The sequence below is a fragment of the Portunus trituberculatus genome, chromosome 24, assembly GCF_017591435.1.
Source record: "Portunus trituberculatus isolate SZX2019 chromosome 24, ASM1759143v1, whole genome shotgun sequence".
NCBI lineage: Eukaryota > Metazoa > Arthropoda > Malacostraca > Decapoda > Portunidae > Portunus > Portunus trituberculatus.
In genome coordinates this window covers 147,144-167,143 of record NC_059278.1, presented here as the reverse complement: position 1 = coordinate 167,143, position 20,000 = coordinate 147,144, and the positions used below count along the sequence as shown (strand labels likewise).

Here is a 20,000-nt window from a genome sequence, read left to right as displayed (position 1 = left end):
ACAGTAGTATAAACAATTACAATAAATACATGTTAATTAATCAATTGATAATAATAACAACAACAAAATCTACAACAATGATCACCCTCTCTCTCTCTCTCTCTCTCTCTCTCTCTCTCTCTCTCTCTCTCTCTCTCTTATACCACAACCACTATGCATGAAATAAACAGGCAAGCGGCGGTGGCAGTGGTGGTGGTGGTGGTAGGAGCGGCAGTGGTGGTGGACGGCCTGCCAAGCTTCTGGTGGGGGACGAGTGGCGAATACTACGACGATGTAATTGACCCGGTGTCTTCAGACAGCGGCAAGTCCCTCATAGCTAAGCAGGAGGCGCAGGAGATGGTGGTACGTGTGTCTCCCTTATCATCTTTATTACCTTATTTTATATATTTTTATTTTCATTTAAGCTCGATCAACATGTCGCCTCCCCTCAAAAAAAAAGGTCGGATAATGAATCAATACAGTTTTACCAATTCATTTCAAGAGTTGTCTTAATATATATACTTTTCTTTATTAAGTAATGCAAGTGATAGGAAAGAGGCAACACAAGAACAGGTATAGAGGGGCCATGCACAGCTCACCAGTGGAGGGATGAACGTGTATTCCTTGGCGCTGTACGTGAGCTCGTTGCTGTGTCGTGACTGTGTTCCTTCTTTCTTGTTCGGATTTTGGATAACATAGATATAACCTTTGCCTGTTCTCCCGGGGTTAGTATTTGCATGTCAGGTAAAATTAATGTCACAAAATATCACCTGGTATATGTATGACCTTCCGTAGACTTGTTAAAGCAATGAAAAACAAGGTAAAAGGTTGGTAAATATTTAGAATGAGATTTTTGCATTATATTCTCCAACCTAACTTTTATCTGACACGTAAGTATTCAACTCGAAAGAATAGACTAAGATTATCTCCATATTTCCCCAGCCTTATTCTTTATTATTGTTGTTGTTATTATTATTATTATTATTATTATTATTATATATTTTTTTTTTTATTATTATCATTATCACTGTTACCATTGTTATTATTATTATTACTATGACTATTGTTATCATTATGCACTATAACCTATGCTGTGAAACAATGCTTGCCTTTTTTAAGCAACAAATTCACTATTAAAAGGCCATAACTCAATATTTTTCTTCTAATTTCCATCTCCAATTGAACATGCACGCGCGCGCACACACACACACACACACACACACACACACACACACACACACACACACACACACACACACACTTGTTCCATATATTCCTTTAATTCCTCCCCCTTCCCTATTGTTGGTAGATCTAGGTAATTAAAATAAGAAAAAAATATGTCACTACTTCATTTGATCAAGGTAAAGGTATTGATCTTAAAGTGTGGTGAGTTGAACCACACGATGAGGAGGAGGCGCTTTACTTTCTTACTTTATATCAGTACAGTAGTGTTCATAATGTGAGTACCTGCCTGCACCCATTTTCCCACTCTGCTTCTGTCTTCTTTCAGTCTTCACTCCTCTGATTTGCTAACGGTATCCACAACAATCCTCCCAATCGATAAATGAACAGAAAATAAGGAGCAACGCTAAACACGCAGGCTTAACCTCTTCTGTACCGGGACACATTTTTATCTTGAGATTTGTGTACGATTAGACTATTTTATTGACATTAGGAAACGTCTATGGAGATCAGAAAATTAATGGACACAGTCTTCATTATTCTAATCCCCACATGAGTTTCTGCAGCTGTATAAAATCACCAAATAGTAAGCAGAATGAATAGGGAAACGCGTCACGGTACTGAGGCGGTTAAGCACGGTATATTACTCTAAACTAAGTAAGACTGAACTTCTGTTTCATCTCGTGTTTCCTCCCATCGACGCATTCCACTTATATTCCACGTATATGTGTTTTGTTCACACAAACTCATTTTATATATCTCTTTTATTCTCTCCGTGGCTAGAAGCTGGTAAAAGCTATAAAAAAAAAAAAAGGCTTCTCAAGATCAACATGTACCACACAAGACAAATTTTTCACTTCTATCGCTCACATATTGATTATATTTCTTTGCCTTGCTGCCTATAAACGTAAACTTCCTTAATAACCGTTTTGGTTAGGACAAATAAGTAAAAAAAAAAAAAAAAAAAAAAATATATATATATATATATATATATATATATATATATATATATATATATATATATATATATATATATATATATATATATATATATATATATATATATATATATAAAAGAGCCGGTGTATCACATTTCATCAGGATTGTAACAGATGGAATACACGACGCATTTTGCCATTTTTAACGCAAACACTTCCTACGTATATTTTTTCCTTTGCTCCCTACATCTACAATTGTTTCTTTACAACTTCCTTTACTCTCTTCGTGGCCAGAACAAGTGGGTGACTCCAGGTGTGGCCACAGGTAACCTCTGGAGCCAAGCGTATGCACCAGGGAGCGCTTGGGGCACCTCGTACGACTGGCCCGCCACTAACACATACTGGCCGCCGACATACAGCAGGATTGTACGCGATGCTTCTGACTCAGGTGACAATGGCCAGTCCCAACAGAGCAGTGATAGCGATGGTGACAAAAAGGAAGATAAAAAACAGGAGGACGAAAAGAGCGATGGAAATGAGCAGATGGATGAAGGTAAAAAACAAGACGAGAAAGAGAAGGGTAAGGAGAAGAAAGACGATAAAGAAAAGCAAGAGAAGAACAAAAGAAGTGCCCCAAGTAACGGAGAAGAGGAGAACAAAGGAAAAGGTAGCAAACCATCGCAGGAAAAGGAAAAACAGAAGAAAGGCAAGGAAGCAAAGAGCAAGAAAGATGGTAGCAGCTCAGTGGGGCAGAAGAAGCAGGAAATGGGGAAGAAATACAATGCGAAGAAATATAACAATAAATTCAAGGGAAGCAAGGAGAGTGAAAGCAGTGAAAGCAGTGAAAGCAGTGAAAGCAGCAGTGTTAGTAGCGAGAGCAGCGAAAGCAGCGAGAGCAGTGAAAGCAGTGAGAGCAAAGACAGCTCAGAAGAGACCAAAGAAAAAACAAAGATTGCAAAGTAAGTAATCATAATGGCAGTGCATAATTTTTGTTTTGTTTTAACTAGCATGTTACTATTTCATCTTCTAAGTGCAAAGAATTACTACTACTATCCCCTATTATTATTATTATTATTATTTTTATTATTATTATTATTATTATTATTATCATTATTATTATTATTATTATTATTATTATTATTATTATTATCATTATTATTATTATTATCATCACTATTATTAAAATCGTTACTATTATTATTATTATTATTATTATTATTATTATTATTATTATCATTATTATTATTATTATCACTATCATTAAAATCGTTATTATTATTATTATTATTATTATTATTATTATTATTATTATTATTATTATCACTACTACTACTACTACTACTACTACTACTACTACTACTACTACTACTACTACTACTACTAATAATAATAATAATAATAATAATAATAATAATAATAATAATAACAACAATAATGATAATAATAAGCATAATAACTACAGCTCTCTCAAGTAAATGTTCTCCTATAAGGGTTTACAATATTCTCTTAGACACCCAGAAAATGTTATGATAAGGACTATGTTGTCACGGTTGTGTAATGCTGGAAGGTCAAAGAGGTTACGTTGTTCATGCCTTATAAATGCTATGTCCTAAACTGCCTCATTAAACACTCTGAGTCACCGTTAATGGACCAGAAATGTAAATGAGATGGTTGCGGAATAAGTCACCGTGGTCTTATCTATAATAACTTCGTGGAAAATCGATAAGTTTATCTTCTCCAGTGACTCAGAAATCCACCGCTAGGGAGCACTGCAGTCAGTTAGGCTCCACGTAACATACAGTGTTGTGGCGCAGTGAATAATCACCAGGTGTTGGGTCACATCTGCTCAAAAGCCATGACGTAGCATCTCTAATATTGATTTCTTATGATTTTGTAGTGTTCATGTATATATTTCAACATTCATGGTTATGAAAAAAATAATTTGAAAAATCAATCTCTCTCTCTCTCTCTCTCTCTCTCTTTCTTTGCAGGAAACAGAAGAGAACCGCTGGTGACTATTTGATGGCTGCCAGATTTCGAGAACCTGAAGTTTTGGAGGACGAAGATGAAGTCGGGGAGTGGGTGATGGTGTGAAAATCATGACAACTCTCTCTCTCTCTCTCTCTCTCTCTCTCTCTCTCTCTCTCTCCCTAGAAGGGTGTTTGATTATATTTAAAGTCTAATCGCTTCGCTAAGTGTTAATTGTAGCCCACAAGATGTGTACGCCATGTTAAACCAAATTCTGCCTAGTAAAATTTCAACCGTGTTCTCGTTCCAGTGTTTGCTCACCATCAAGGGAGCTCTGTGATGCGTGTATTTTGTGTTAATGTTGCTGTAATAGCGTTATTAAAATGTTTTTATCTAGTGAGTGTTTCTGACAAAATTATGCCACTTACTGAGGTTCTGTGTGGCTTTTAGTTTTTATGATTCCTTCAGTCCTGCTCGTGTGTATGTGTAACACTACTACGCCTCTCTGCTCTCGTTGTTGTTTCTGTGTGTTACTTTATGTTCATGCTGTTCGATCTTTTTTTATTCTTTATGTCATCTTTATGTTATTATTATTTTTTTCAACTCTATTCACATGTTTTATCTCATTTCAATTAACTAATCATCTATTTATTTCACTATTATCAGCACTTTATCTATTCATTCGCTAATCATCTGTTTCTTTACTTATTCCAAAGAGGAGAAGGGGGACGAGTTTGAGAACAGGCTATCTATTATTTATTTTTCCCTACCGTCGTTGTTCGTGCTTGTGATCTCCTCCCAGTACGCGAAAAAAAAAATAATAACAATCATACCAAGTTCATGTCCTTCTCCCTAAACTGTAGCTGGTGAGCGTGAGTGCTGCTTTGTGTTCTGCGTCGTGGCAGACAGAGAGCCCGTTGTAGCGGTGCACTGGCGCTTCCATAGCTAGACCACAGTTCCCGTAAACAATTGTAACTTTTCACACACTTACTTTTCTTGTACAGTCTCTCAAAAAGTTATGCGGCACAGAGAAGATAAAACTGAGCTTCTCTCTCTCTCTCTCTCTCTCTCTCTCTCTCTCTCTCTCTCTCTCTCTCTCTCTCTCTCTCTCTCTCTCTCTCTCTCTCTCTCTCGTGATATAAGCCGAAAAAGTATCTATCTATTTTCTACATTTTCAAGTTCATTTTTGCCTCCTCTGTATTAAACTATGAGTCTTTTTTTTGCTTTTTTTGTTTACTTTGTTTTCCGCTATAAATTAATGGTTACTCTTTTATCTTTTTTTGTCACAGCATCATAAGATCAATAAAGCTTAACTTTCCTACAACTATATATTTTCCTAAAATGATGAAAAACCCTTTGTTACTATAAGGAATAAGAGAAATATTTTTTTCATCTCATTTAAGTATTTAAGCTGTGTGTGTGTGTGTGTGTGTGTGTGTGTGTGTGTGTGTGTGTGTGTGTGTGTGTGTGTGTGTGTGTGTGTGTGTGTGTGTGTGTGTTTTAACTTGTCTCTGAAGTTTAGACATACATTTACGTATTTCCTATGAGCTTTATGCTGTGATTTTACTACAAATTGATATGTCGCATTATATATCTATATCTATCTATCTATCTATCTATCTATCTATCTATATATATATATATATATATATATATATATATATATATATATATATATATATATATATATATATGTGTGTGTGTGTGTGTGTGTGTGTGTGTGTGTGTGTGTGTGTGTGTGTGTGTGTGTGTGTGTGTGTGTGTGTGTGTGTGTGTGTGTGTGTGTGTGTGTGTGTGTGTGTGTGTGTGTGTCAGGTCAGTAAGTGCAAGGCAAGTGCCGGGTATGAAGAGTACGGGTGAAAAAGATGGTACTATACAGTACGACTAGTACGTCTGTATGGCCTTACTTGTTGTGACATGATGAGAGAGAGAGAGAGAGAGAGAGAGAGAGAGAGAGAGAGAGAGAGAGAGAGAGAGAGAGAGAGAGAGAGAGAGAGAGAGAGAGAGAGAGAGAGAGAGAGAGAGAGAGAGAGAGAGAGACGGGGGGAAGGGTGGATAAACACGTTTAAATAGAAGCAAAAAGCTTCGCCAAAAACAATAACGACAAAAACAAAAGCAAAAAAACACTTTCGGCAATAGCAAGCGCTGTCTATTCCTCATCTGACTCAGGCACGTTAAACACTGTGCAGACTCATCTTGTTAACGTACACCTCACCCCACCACCATCCGTATCCAACAATTCCAACACCTCACCCCGGCAAATTGTACAGCACGTCATCGCGCCCAGTGTCCTCGGCCGCCATGCAGGAGCCTTGCCACCAGCATGCTCTTTCCTGCACCTCCTTCACCTGGCCCCATTCCTCATTCTCGCTTGGTTCATCCTGTCTTAGATGATCCACACAACTATCTATATACGTACACCACTAAAACACTAAAAAAAAATTACCAACATCATTGGGATGAACAAATGCGAGAGGACGGTATGAAAGAGGAGGTGAGGGAGGAGTGTTGGAGCAGAAACACCTGTGTTTGTGACGCGCTACACAAAATACAAGTGTGGGGTGGAGGGGGGGGGGAAGGAACCGAGAACTTCCTTGAATAACAATGAAATGAATAACACAGAATGATACCAATTATACACATTTCAATGTCTGAAAAAATGAAGAAGAGTTAAAGCAAAAAGGAAGCCACCCAGGAGGCTGACCGAGGGTTGGGGATGAGTACTCACAAAAGGAGGCTGGAATACAGGTGTATGTATGACTATGTGTGTGAACTGACCTACCATCCACCGTCCACGTCACCAGCGTTGTGTTGGAAGACAACGGGTGTACATAAGCCCCACGCAGAAACACACACACACACTTCCACGCAGCACTACGCCAGCCAACATGAGGTGAGTCTCACAGCCTCTACACACCGCCTCGATGTTCCACTGTTATCTGGTCTGGTTCAACTCGCCTCCCCTGTCTTTTCTAAGTCTTCTCTCAAAATACTATACTACACCTAATTTAATGTAGCTTGTTAGTGACTGTGTGTGTGTGTGTGTGTGTGTGTGTGTGTGTGTGTGTGTGTGTGTGTGTGTGTGTGTGTGTGTGTGTGTGTGTGTGTGTGTGTGTGTGTGTGTGTGTGTGTGTGTGTGTGTGTGTGTGTGTGTGTGTGTGTGTTTCTGTATGTCTGGCGGCAAGGGATGCCTACACATCAAAAGTAACACCTCCAGTCTCGCCATTAAGTGTTCGTGCAACACAGTACAAGTTAATAATGACAGTAACACACAATAACCCTCTTTGCCCTCTGAACACAGTCCTCAGTTGAGTCTAAACAAAAACCTTAGTGTAAGTCAGCTGTGCACCACCTGCACATTACAATGTTCTGATTAGCTGCTCTATGTTTCCGCCGCGTCGGCGCTGCCCTGCCTCAGGATCGCCGTAGCCACTCTGCTGCTTCTGGTAGCTATCGGAACCACTGACGCCTTATGGCTCTTCGGCAACGGAGAAGCCAAAGACACAAAGGCGAACACGCACCAGGAGGACGCCAAACACGTGGTGAAGAGGTACGAGTATGTGAGAGTAAGGGTAACCTTAATTGGCAGCAGGGAAAGTTCCCTGTCACTGGTTACTCCAGGTATTACTGAGCATTGCTCCACCTTACTATGAATTAATCTTACCCCATGACGGTTGCCGCAGGGAAGCCTTAAAGGAGGATGAGGAGGAGGAGGAGGAAGAGGATGAGGACGATGAGGAGGAAGACCATCTTATAAGCAAACGGTAAATGTCAATTATTATTATTATTACTATTCTTCTTCTTCTTCTTCTTTATTATTATTATTATTATTATTATTATTATTATTATTATTATAACTATCATTATCATTATTATTATTATTATTATTATTATTATTATATTATTATTATTATTATTATTATTATTATTATTATTATTACTACTACTACTACTATAATTATTATTAATATAATAATAATAATGTTTAATATAGCAAAAATAATTAATAAATTAATAATGATAATAATAATAATAGTAATAATAATAATAATAATAATAATAATAATAATAATAATAATAATAATAATAATAATAATAACAATAATAGTAATAATAATTATCACTATCATTATCATCATCACCATTACCATTATCATCATTATCATCATCATTATCACCATTATTATCATCATCATCTTTATTATCATCATCTTCATCACTATCATTCCAGACTTTCTAACCTTACAAAACTGACAATGAACGTCAACTAACGAAATATCAAAGCAACTCACAATGATAAACAAATACTAAAACAAGCAAGCTTTACAAAAACTACGTAAACGAAGAGGAAATGGCAGGTACCATGACACACTGCACCACCGACTACTGTATGGCAGATACCATGACACACTGCACCACCGACTAATGTATGGCAGATACCATGACACACTGCACCACCGACTACTGTATGGCAGATACCATGACACACTGCACCACCGACTACTGTATGGCAGATACCATGACACACTGCACCACCGACTACTGTATGGCAGATACCATGACACACTCCACCACCGACTACTGTATGGCAGATACCATGACACACTCCACCACCGACTACTGTATGGCAGATACCATGACACACTCCACCACCGACTACTGTATGGCAGATACCATGACACACTCCACCACCGACTACTGTATGGCAGATACCATGACACACTGCACCACCGACTACTGTATGGCAGATACCATGACACACTGCACCACCGACTACTGTATGGCAGATACCATGACACACTGCACCACCGACTACTGTATGGCAGATACCATGACACACTCCACCACCGACTACTGTATGGCAGATACCATGACACACTACACCACCGACTACTGTATGGCAGATACCATGACACACTGCACCACCGACTACTGTATGGCAGATACCATGACACACTGCACCACCGACTACTGTATGGCAGATACCATGACACACTGCACCACCGACTACTGTATGGCAGATACCATGACACACTGCACCACCGACTACTGTATGGCAGATACCATGACACACTGCACCACCGACTACTGTATGGCAGATACCATGACACACTGCACCACCGACTACTGTATGGCAGATACCATGACACACTCCACCACCGACTAATGCATCTTTTTTTTTTTTTATCTATTTACACGATGAAGACTTTTCCTTTTCTATGTAACTTAGAAAGTAACATGAACAATGTGACTGATTCATTACCGTACATTAATCGCATCGACAGAGAGGCGGACGAGGACGAGGATGATGACGAGGATGATGAAGAAGAGGAGGAGGAAGATGAAGACGAACATAATATTGTGAAGAGGTAATATGTAATATATATATATATATATATATATATATATATATATATATATATATATATATATATATATATATATATATATATATATATATATATATATATATATATATATATATATATATATATATATATATATATACATTTTACTTTTTTTCTTTTTTACGAAGTCACATTGAAAGAAAAAATAATAAGCACAGCAAAGCTCATTGGTTTTAAAGTTGTCAAAACAATTAACATGATAATGAAACGCAAGACGAACAAAACTAAAAGAGAACCTTTATCAAAGTGCATCCGTATATGACAGCTTCAGTAATCAATGACACCATTTCTGGCGCGAGTCGTACAAACACATCAACATACTGTAGGGATGCCTTGAACCACGACAGGGACCAACGTAGCACTGAAATCCCAATTACCTTGACAGAGATACTGGAGACGCTGACGAAGAGGATGAGGATGACGATGACGAAGAGGAAGAGGATGACGAGGATGAGGAGTAATCAGCCAAGTTCATGAAGAAGGCAGCCACGAGAGGGAGTCAGTGTATAAAACACCTGTAATCGTCATCACTTACATTCGTACTACATCTGGAGATTCAAAATTGATACGGAACCCTTGTGGCATCTTTAGTCCTTAGATCTTTGACCTTCACGTCTGCAGGTCCGACCTCCTCGCCAGTATCATCTCTACATCTGTAACACCTGTACTAACTGACCATCAATAAAACTAAAAGCAATGATTTCTCACCTTGTCTCCTCTACACATTCAATACCTGTCAACAAGACCATTCGCACACCTTAGGTTTGTTTGTTTTAGTAGGAAGGGCATCGTCAAGGGCAAACATGCAATACAAAAAGGCTCATTGAAGTGCCAGCCCTCTACGTAGTTCAAGCTGTTAGCCAAAAAGGACAAGTGTCTTGTGGCCTCCTTCTCGAAAAAATTCAAGTCATAGACATTCAAACAGGGAGTTCCAGGACTTACCAGAGGAAGGGATCAATTATTGAGAATGCTGGTCAACTCTTGAATTGGAGAGGTAGACAGAATATGGGTGACAATGAAATAAAAGTCCTATGCAGTGAGACCGCTATAGGAGGGAGCCATGCATTTAGCATCAGAAGAGTAATTGGCATGAAAATAACAGTAAAAAATAACAAAAGATGCAACAATGTAGCGATGAGAAAGAATTTGAAGATAAGCTAGAGGAGAGGAGTTGATGAAACGAAAAGCTTTTGATTTCACGATGTCTAAAACAACAGTATGAAAAGAACGCTCCCTTTCATTGTCAAACATATTCCATAGAGGGATGGATACCGGCCATCCCTGTACGCAGAGTAAGCAGGTAGACACGAATGATAACATAACTTCATAGAAGCTGTTTTTACTAGCGATGAGATGTGAAGTTTCCAGTTTAGATTATATGTAAATAACAAAAGATAGAGGATGTTCTGTATAGAAGAAAAAAACATTTGACTGTCAATAATGACGAGGGGATAGTTGTCTGCAAGGTTGTCTCGAGTTAATAGATGAAGGAATTGAGTTTTTTTTTTTCTTTTTCTTTTAGTGACACTGAACAATGCTAAGCTCGTTCAGCCACCTTCGGAAATTTTTTGAGAGATCAGGAGTCAAGCGTTCTGTGATTTCCCTACGTGATCTGATTATTTCCTGAAGGGTTGATCGTCTATGAAAAGACATCAAAAAGTGCAAGGTGGTATCATCCGCTTATAAGTTGATGGGAAAGACATTTCCAATCGCTATAGATAGAGCAGTCCGACCTTGGGACATTTACGGTCCCTTTCCCAGAAGAATACTCCAAATTTGGTGTAGGAGCTGCTATATCTAATTTCGATTTTTTTGTGAAGTTTTTTTTTTATGTAGGAAAGAGGACCAGCCAAGGGAAGAAGAAGAAAAAGGCCCACTTGAGCGCTGGCTCTCCACAAAGAGGAAAAGCATCAGCCAAAATTAGGGAGCAAATGCCTCGATACCTCCCACTTAAAAGCAGACAAATCGTAGCAAGTCGGAAATACAGATGCAGGAAGGGAGTTCCAGAGTTTACCAGTGAAAGGGATGAATGATTGAGAGTACTGGTAATTCTTGCGTTACAGAGTTGGCCAGAGTAGGGATGAGAGGAAGAAGAAAGCAAGCGATGTAAATGCGTGCGTATAATTTTGTGTGAAGGAAGAGAGTCGTCTTTAGATGGCAAGCTGCGACTGCTCCTTGTATTGTGAGACACAAAGGTGTTCAGTGAGGTTACACTGGTTTTAATAGTAAGTTTACAGTTCCCCTTGATGAAAGACATTAGACTTCACTTGGAGTATTTATTGTTTCGGCTGGTGTCTAGTTTTTCGCTTGAATAACGTACGTTATTCAAGTGAAGCGTATTTTGCACATTTTAGGTATAGATAAAAGAAGAGACTAAGATTACAATTCTCCAGTGAACATAACTTTAAGTAAATTTTTCCTTTTATTGCACATTCTCATATATATGTCAGTGTTATGCATGTGATTACCACATACAAACATATGTGTCGTGAGCATTTGATATTCAAATGATAGTAAAATTAGTCATATAAATATATCCATTGGAGGGCGTCCCTTCAGTCACTGCTGACCAGCTCTCTGCTGTGCAACTGTTCTTCAGCCACTAGCATGAGGTAACTTGATTGGTTCTGGGATTAACAATAATTCATACCACTTAAAATGACAAGTATTCATCGTGACTTAACATCAATCTGGGATTGGCTGGAAGCAAAAAGGTAACTCATTCCACCATGTCTTCCTCCACAAGGTCCTTCATGACACTCCTCGCTCTGGTGGGTCTGGCGAGCACCAGCGTGGCCTTCGTTCTGCCAGACTACTACAACACTGACAGGGACAAATCTGTCATGAAGACGTTCACGTGAGTAATTATAACCAGAGGCGCAGCTCGAGCATGATAGGAGTACAAATAGGAAAAGTGTGGTGGTACATAAGTTATTACGAAGAGTAATAAGAAAAACAATAGCAAAATTAATGTAATCCCAATATAGTATACACTCCTTATTATTCAATGGAAGGTACTCTAAGAAGCTCTTTACTGTCTCGAAAACGTTGCCTAAATGGAAATGTGGACTTCCTTAGAGGATGAAAGGTCACTTATTGTATTCTTAAATCACAGCAACATTTTTGGCAGTATTGAGAAAGGGTATAGCTTCGGCCAGTAACACTTTGTAACGGCAATTCCACGACTATGTACCTGAGTTGTGGTATCGGTCAGTCAAATAGCTGTCTCTGCGCATTTCCATTAAGTTTAGCGGATCTTCTCAAACTTCGATGCTGAATTGCTAGCACGCTGGAGAAAACATTTCATGAGTGCGGGGTGTAACAATTGCGAAATACTAGCATATAATGGTGAGTATTTGATAATGTCAGGTAGAGATAATGCTGTGTTCAAACCAATGCTTTATTCATATGAGTCAAAGGCACAGAGAGGCCAACACAATAGCGAAGAGCCATAATGAATTAGAACAATTGACGGCGGTGCAATTTCCTGGAGATCGATACATCACTAACCGATGGAGACGTAACGGCACAACAATCTCATGTTTAAGATACAAAGATGCCTTCACATTCTGAGGAGCATCTTATGTTATAAAACACTGCCATTGGACCAATACACGACTATACTGCCCTAACAATGACATGAAAGGTGCACTGTAATTTATCTTTTGAAGAGTAGAGTCGCCGCTGACACAAAACAGCCAAAACTATTCCAATATATAAGTAAAAAAAATAAATAAATAAAATAAATAAATAAAAAGTCAAGCATAAAATAACGAGTCAAATCGATAATTCAAATGTTAAATATGCAAAGAGAGAAAAGTAAACATACGAATACCAGGTACCATCTGAACAAGTTAAGCTAAAAACGTTTACATGAGAATATATATGAAATAAAGTAAAGAATTTCGTATAGTATAATAAATGATTAACTCATTGTTTCTTCTCAAAGGCTTCACAAAGACTTCACTCAAAAATTCCCCACCATGGTACGACTGGATGATGTTACTTATCAAGGCATCTCATACACAAAGAACAAGTCTGACAACAAGATCCAAAAAAGAAGAACTTCCTCCACTGGCGAGATATCGGAGAAAAAACTTCCCTCAGTTAAGCAAAACCTGAAAGAAGAATTCCACTCCGCTGAGAGGGCCTGGGAAAAGAAAGTTTCCTCCGCTGACAGGGCCTGGGAAAAGGAAGTTCCCTCCGCTGACAGGGCCTGGGAAAAGGAAGTTTCCTCCGCTGACAGTGCCTGGGGAAAGGAAGTTTCCTCCGCTGACAGGGCCTGGGGAAAGGAAGTTTCCTCCGCTGACAGGGCCTGGGGAAAGGAAGTTTCCTCCGCTGACAGTGCCTGGGGAAAGGAAGTTTCCTCCGCTGACAGTGCCTGGGGAAAGGGAGTTTCCTCCGCTGATAGGGCTTGGGAAAAGGAAGTTTCCTCCGCTGGAAAGGCCTGGGAAAAAGAAGTTTCCTCCGCTGACAGGGCCTGGGGAAAGGAAGTTTCCTCCGCTGACAGGGCCTGGGATAAGGAAGTTTCCTCCGCTGACAGGGACTGGGGAAAAGAAGTTTCCTCCGGTGACAGGGCCTGGGATAAAGAAGTTTCCTCCGCTGACAGGGCCTGGGAAAAAGAAGTTTCCTCCACTGACAGGGCCTGGGAAAAGGAAGTTTCATCCGCTGACAGTGCTTGGAGAAAGGAAGTTTCCTCCGCTGACGGGGTCTGGGAAAAAGAATTTTATTCCGCTGACAGGGCCTGGGGAAAGGAAATTTCCTCCGCTAAAAAGCCCTGGGAAAAGGAAGTTTCCTCCGCTGAAAGTGCCTGGGGAAAGGAAGTTTCCTCCGGTGACAGGGCCTGGGAAAAGGAAGTTTCCCCCGCTGACAGGGCCTGGGAAAAGGAAGTTTCCTCCGCTGACAAGGCCTGGGAAAAGGAAGTTTCCTCCGCTGGCAGGGCCTGGGAAAAAGAACTTCTCTTCGCTGAGAGGGCCTGGGGAAAGGAAGTTTCCTCCGCTAACAGGGCCTGGGAAAAAGAACTTCCCTCCGGTGAGAAGGCCTGGGGAAAGGAAGTTTCCTCCGCTGACAGGGCCTGGGGAAAGGAAGTTTCCTCCGGTGACAGGGCCTGGGGAAAGGAAGTTTCCTTCGCTGACAGGGCCTGGGAAAAAGAACTTCCCTCCGGTGAGAAGGCCTGGGGAAAGGAAGTTTCCTCCGCTGACAGGGCCTGGGAAAAAGAACTTCCCTCCGGTGAGAAGGCCTGGGGAAAGGAAGTTTCCTTCGCTGACAGGGCCTGGGAAAAGGAAGTTTCCCCCGCAGACAGGGCCTGGAAAAAAGAACTTCCCTCCGCTGAGAGGGCCTGGGGAAAAGAAGTTTCCTCCGCTGACAGGGCCTGGGAAAAGGAAGTTTCCTCCGCTGACAAGGCCTGGGATAAGGAAGTTTCCCCCGCTGACAGAGCCTGGGAAAAAGAACTTCCCTCTGCTGAGAGGGCCTGGGGAAAGGAAGTTTCCTCCGCTGACAGGGCCTGGGATAAGGAAGTTTCCTCCGCTGAGAGGGACTGGGGAAAAGAAGTTTCCTTCGCTGACAGGGCCTGGGTTAAAGAAGTTTCCTCCGCTGACAGGGCCTGGGAAAAGGAAGTTTCCTCCACTGACAGGGCCTGGAAAAAGGAAGTTTCATCCGCTAACAGGGACTGGGGAAAGGAAATTTCCTCCGCTGACGGGGCCTGGGAAAAAGAATTTTCTTCCACTGACAGGGCTTGGGGAAAGGAAGTTTCCTCCGCTGAAAAGCCCTGGGAAAAGGATGTTTCCTCCGCTGAAAGTGCTTGGGGAAAGGAAGTTTCCTCCGCTGAGAGGGCCTGGGGAAAGGAAGTTTCCTCCGCTGACAGGGCCTGGGGAAAGGAAGTTTCCTCCGCTGACAGTGCCTGGGGAAAGGAAGTTTCCTCCGCTGACAGTGCCTGGGGAAAGGAAGTTTCCTCCGCTGAAAGTGCTTGGGGAAAGGAAGTTTCCTCCGCTGAGAGGGCCTGGGGAAAGGAAGTTTCCTCCGCTGACAGGGCCAGGGGAAAGGAAGTTTCCTCCGCTGACAGTGCCTGGGGAAAGGAAGTTTCCTCCGGTGACAGGGCCTGGGTAAAAGAACTTCCCTCCGCTGAGAGGGCCTGGGGAAAGGAAGTTTCCTTCGCTGACAGGGCCTGGGAAAAGGAAGTTTCCTCCGCTGACAGGGCCTGGGAAAAGGAAGTTTCCTCCGCTGACAGTGCCTGGGGAAAGGAAGTTTCCTCCGCTAACAGGGCCTGGGGAAAGGAAGTTTACGCTGACAGGGACTGGGAAAAGGAAGTTTCTTCCGCTGACAGGGCCTGGGGAAAGGAAGTTTCATCCGCTGACAGGGACTGGGGAAAGGAAGTTTCCTCCCCTGACGGGGCCTGGGAAAAAGAATTTTCTTCCACTGACAGGGCTTGGGGAAAGGAAGTTTCCTCCGCTGAAAAGCCCTGGGAAAAGGATGTTTCCTCCGCTGAAAGTGCTTGGGGAAAGGAAGTTTCCTCCGCTGAGAGGGCTTGGGGAAAGGAAGTTTCCTCCGCTGACAGGGCCTGGGGAAAGGAAGTTTCCTCCGCTGACAGTGCCTGGGGAAAGGAAGTTTCCTCCGGTGACAGGGCCCGGGAAAAAGAACTTCCCTCCGCTGAGAGGGCCTGGGGAAAGGAAGTTTCCTTCGCTGACAGGGCCTGGGAAAAGGAAGTTTCCTTCTCTGACAGGGCCTGGGAAAAGGAAGTTTCCTCCGCTGACACGGCCTGGGAAAAGGAAGTTTCCTCCGCTGACAGGGCCTGGGGAAAGGAAGTTTCCTCCGCTAACAGGGCCTGGGGAAAGGAAGTTTCCTCCGCTGACAGGGACTGGGAAAAGGAAGTTTCTTCCGCTGACAGGGCCTGGGGAAAGGAAGTTTCGTCCACTGACAGGGCCTGAGAAAAAGAATTTTCCTCCGCTGACAGGGCCTGAGAAAAGCAATTTTCTTCCACTGACAGGGCCTGGGAAAAGGAAGTTTCCTTCACGGACAGTGCCTGGGAAAAGGAAGTTTCCTCCGCTGAACAAAACATGAAGAGAAAATTTCCTTCCGGTAATATAACCTGTAAAAAGAACATTTTTCTTCGCTTCCTTCCTTTCTGAATCTGTCGGGTTATTTTACTTCTCTTTCAAAACTACTGAAAATAAAGTCATCACTGGAAATCAAATTTCTTTCAAAGACTAAATGTTTCCTAGTAAGGTATTAATAAATGTCTCTGTTAACCGACACCCTGAGAATAAAGGCAATAAAGTTACAGAAAACATCTCATTTACTAATCCCTAATAATGTTGCTAAAAATTCAGTTTCAGTGTGGTGTTGTGGTGTAAACACATTCTGAGAAGGCATAAGTATAGTAATACAGGTGCTCTTAGCTTAGCTCAGCTGAGACCATTACTATGTTGCACCAGCCCTGCAGCACCACTGGTGGAGGCTAACGTGGGGACGATATTCTTTTAAGCTTTCATTAACAGATCCTTTTAGTTGGTTAATCTCTATGGATACTATAACACTAAGTATTCCTACTATTTTGTGGAGATTGGTACGTGGCAATGATTACTACAGAATTTCAGCGAATAGAAAAGTTGAACAAAAACACTGTGTACAAACATATATAAAAGAAATATTATGGTGACATTCCAGTAAGAGCCCTGTGCACCACGAAATGTCTAATCACTACCATGAAAGATATATAATTGTATTTACTTCCATTCTATCAGAGAGAGAGAGAGAGAGAGAGAGAGAGAGAGAGAGAGAGAGACGGGGGGAAGGGTGGATAAACACGTTTAAATAGAAGCAAAAAGCTTCGCCAAAAACAATAACGACAAAAACAAAAGCAAAAAAACACTTTCGGCAATAGCAAGCGCTGTCTATTCCTCATCTGACTCAGGCACGTTAAACACTGTGCAGACTCATCTTGTTAACGTACACCTCACCCCACCACCATCCGTATCCAACAATTCCAACACCTCACCCCGGCAAATTGTACAGCACGTCATCGCGCCCAGTGTCCTCGGCCGCCATGCAGGAGCCTTGCCACCAGCATGCTCTTTCCTGCACCTCCTTCACCTGGCCCCATTCCCTCATTCTCGCTTGGTTCATCCTGTCTTAGATGATCCACACAACTATCTATATACGTACACCACTAAAACACTAAAAAAAATTACCAACATCATTGGGATGAACAAATGCGAGAGGACGGTATGAAAGAGGAGGTGAGGGAGGAGTGTTGGAGCAGAAACACCTGTGTTTGTGACGCGCTACACAAAATACAAGTGTGGGGTGGAGGGGGGGGGGAAGGAACCGAGAACTTCCTTGAATAACAATGAAATGAATAACACAGAATGATACCAATTATACACATTTCAATGTCTGAAAAAATGAAGAAGAGTTAAAGCAAAAAAGGAAGCCACCCAGGAGGCTGACCGAGGGTTGGGGATGAGTACTCACAAAAGGAGGCTGGAATACAGGTGTATGTATGACTATGTGTGTGAACTGACCTACCATCCACCGTCCACGTCACCAGCGTTGTGTTGGAAGATAACGGGTGTACATAAGCCCCACGCAGAAACACACACACACACTTCCACGCAGCACTACGCCAGCCAACATGAGGTGAGTCTCACAGCCTTTACACACCGCCTCGATGTTCCACTGTTATCTGGTCTGGTTCAACTCGCCTCCTCTGTCTTTTCTAAGTCTTCTCTCAAGATACTATACTACACCCAAGTTAATGTAGCTTGTTAGTGATTGTGTGTGTGTGTGTGTAATTCACTGTTTGATCTGCTGCAGTCTCTGACGAGACAGCCAGACGTTACCCTATGGAACGAGCTCAGAGCTCATTATTTCCGATCTTGGGATAGGTCTGAGACCAGGCACACACCACACACCGGGACAACAAGGTCACAACTCCTCGATTTACATCCCGTACCTACTCACTGCTAGGTGAACAGGGGCTACACGTGAAAAGAGACACACCCAAATATCTCCACCCGGCCGGGGAATCGAACCCCGGTCATCTGGCTTGTGAAGCCAGCGCTCTAACCACTGAGCTGTGTGTGTGTGTGTGTGTGTGTGTGTGTGTGTGTGTGTGTGTGTGTGTGTGTGTGTTTCTGTATGTCTGGCGGTAAGGGATGCCTACACATCAAAAGTAACACCTCCAGTCTCGCCACTAAGTGTTCGTGCAACACAGTACAAGTTAATAATGACAGTAACACACAATAACCCTCTTTGCCCTCTGAACACAGTCCTCAGTTGAGTCTAAACAAAAACCTTAGTGTAAGTCAGCTGTGCACCACCTGCACATTACAATGTTCTGATTAGCTGCTCTATGTTTCCGCCGCGTCGGCGCTGCCCTGCCTCAGGATCGCCGTAGCCACTCTGCTGCTTCTGGTAGCTATCGGAACCACTGACGCCTTATGGTTCTTCGGCAACGGAGGAGCCAAAGACACAAAGGCGAACACGCACCAAGAGGACACCAAACACGTGGTGAAGAGGTACGAGTATGTGAGAGTAAGGGTAACCTTAATTGGCAGCAGGGAAAGTTCCCTGTCACTGGTTACTCCAGGTATTACTGAGCATTGCTCCACCTTACTATGAATTAATCTTACCCCATGACGGTTGCGCAGGGAAGCCTTAAAGGAGGAGGACGAAGAGGAGGAGGAAGAGGATGACGATGATGAGGACGATGAGGAGGAAGACCATCTTATAAGCAAACGGTAAATGTCAATTATTATTATTATTACTACTATTATTATTATTATTATTATTATTATTATTATTAATATTATTATTATTATCATTATTATTATTATTATTAATATTATTATTATTATAAATATCATTATCATTACTATTATTATTATTATTATTATTATTATTATTATTATTATTATTATTACTACTGTAATTATTATTAATATAATAATAATGATTAATATAGCAAAATTAATTACTATAATAATAATAATAATAATAATAATAATAATAATAATAATAATAATGATAGTAATAATAATTATCACTATCATTATTATCATCACCATTACCATTATCATCATTATCATCATCATTATCACCATTATTATCATCATCATCTTTATTATCATCATCTTCATCACTATCATTTCAGACTTTCTAACCTTACAAAACTGACAATGAACGTCAACTAACGAAATATCAAAGCAACTCACAATGATAAACAAATACTAAAACAAGCAAGCTTTACAAAAACTACGTAAACGAAGAGGAAATGGCAGATACCATGACACACTGCACCACTGACTACTGTATGGCAGATACCATGACACACTCCACCACCGACTAATGTATGGCAGATACCATGACACACTGCACCACCGACTACTGTATGGCAGATACCATGACACACTGCACCACCGACTACTGTATGGCAGATACCATGACACACTCCACCACCGACTACTGTATGGCAGATACCATGACACACTGCACCACCGACTACTGTATGGCAGATACCATGACACAC

General features: G+C 41.3%; 5 protein-coding genes and 1 long non-coding RNA gene across 8 annotated transcripts in view; all 6 read left to right on the top strand.

Annotated features, from left to right (window-relative positions):
• Positions 1-5,385, top strand: part of LOC123508053 (cilia- and flagella-associated protein 251-like) — a 6,163-nt gene extending 778 nt beyond the window's left edge. Inside the window, exons 2-4 of the mRNA XM_045261449.1 lie at positions 171-342; positions 2,394-3,058; positions 4,091-5,385. Of these exons, the coding sequence (XP_045117384.1) occupies positions 171-342; positions 2,394-3,058; positions 4,091-4,193 (940 nt within the window). The 3' untranslated portion in view covers positions 4,194-5,385. The remainder of the gene's footprint in view (positions 1-170; positions 343-2,393; positions 3,059-4,090) is intronic.
• Positions 5,386-6,925: 1,540 nt separating this feature from the next.
• On the top strand, positions 6,926-10,175 carry LOC123508052 (nucleolin-like). 2 transcript variants are annotated; one of them, XM_045261447.1, is made up of 5 exons: positions 6,926-6,960; positions 7,486-7,617; positions 7,751-7,831; positions 9,353-9,436; positions 9,861-10,175. In XM_045261447.1, exons 1-5 carry the CDS (start codon positions 6,956-6,958, stop codon positions 9,934-9,936), a joined length of 378 nt encoding a protein of 125 aa, XP_045117382.1. In that variant the 5' UTR covers positions 6,926-6,955; the 3' UTR covers positions 9,937-10,175. The 2 variants fall into 2 exon arrangements, with proteins under 2 accessions (XP_045117382.1, XP_045117383.1); XM_045261448.1 differs by lacking the exon at positions 7,751-7,831.
• Positions 8,186-9,346, top strand: LOC123508051. The gene is made up of 2 exons (XM_045261446.1): positions 8,186-8,425; positions 8,465-9,346. The coding sequence occupies exon 2, from the start codon at positions 8,497-8,499 to the stop codon at positions 9,232-9,234; it is 738 nt and encodes a 245-aa protein (XP_045117381.1). The 5' UTR covers positions 8,186-8,425; positions 8,465-8,496; the 3' UTR covers positions 9,235-9,346.
• A 2,029-nt stretch (positions 10,176-12,204) lies between the features above and the next one.
• Positions 12,205-15,723, top strand: LOC123508460 (early nodulin-75-like). The gene is made up of 2 exons (XM_045262212.1): positions 12,205-12,332; positions 13,597-15,723. Exons 1-2 carry the CDS (start codon positions 12,205-12,207, stop codon positions 15,578-15,580), a joined length of 2,112 nt encoding a protein of 703 aa, XP_045118147.1. The 3' UTR covers positions 15,581-15,723.
• Positions 15,724-17,977: 2,254 nt separating this feature from the next.
• LOC123508050 lies at positions 17,978-19,168 on the top strand. Its single transcript, XR_006675853.1, has 3 exons — positions 17,978-18,109; positions 18,859-18,990; positions 19,123-19,168. It is a non-coding gene; the product is annotated as an uncharacterized LOC123508050 (long non-coding RNA).
• A 5-nt stretch (positions 19,169-19,173) lies between these two features.
• Positions 19,174-20,000, top strand: part of LOC123508049 — a 3,212-nt gene continuing 2,385 nt past the window's right edge. The window contains exon 1 of one of the 2 annotated variants that reach the window (XR_006675852.1): positions 19,174-19,212. Coding sequence is in view for 1 of the 2 variants with exons in the window: in XM_045261444.1 (XP_045117379.1) it covers positions 19,824-20,000 (177 nt within the window). In the remaining variant the exon portion in view is untranslated. Of the gene's footprint in view, positions 19,213-19,520 lie in introns of those variants that run through there. The other variant, XM_045261444.1, reaches the window with a different exon arrangement.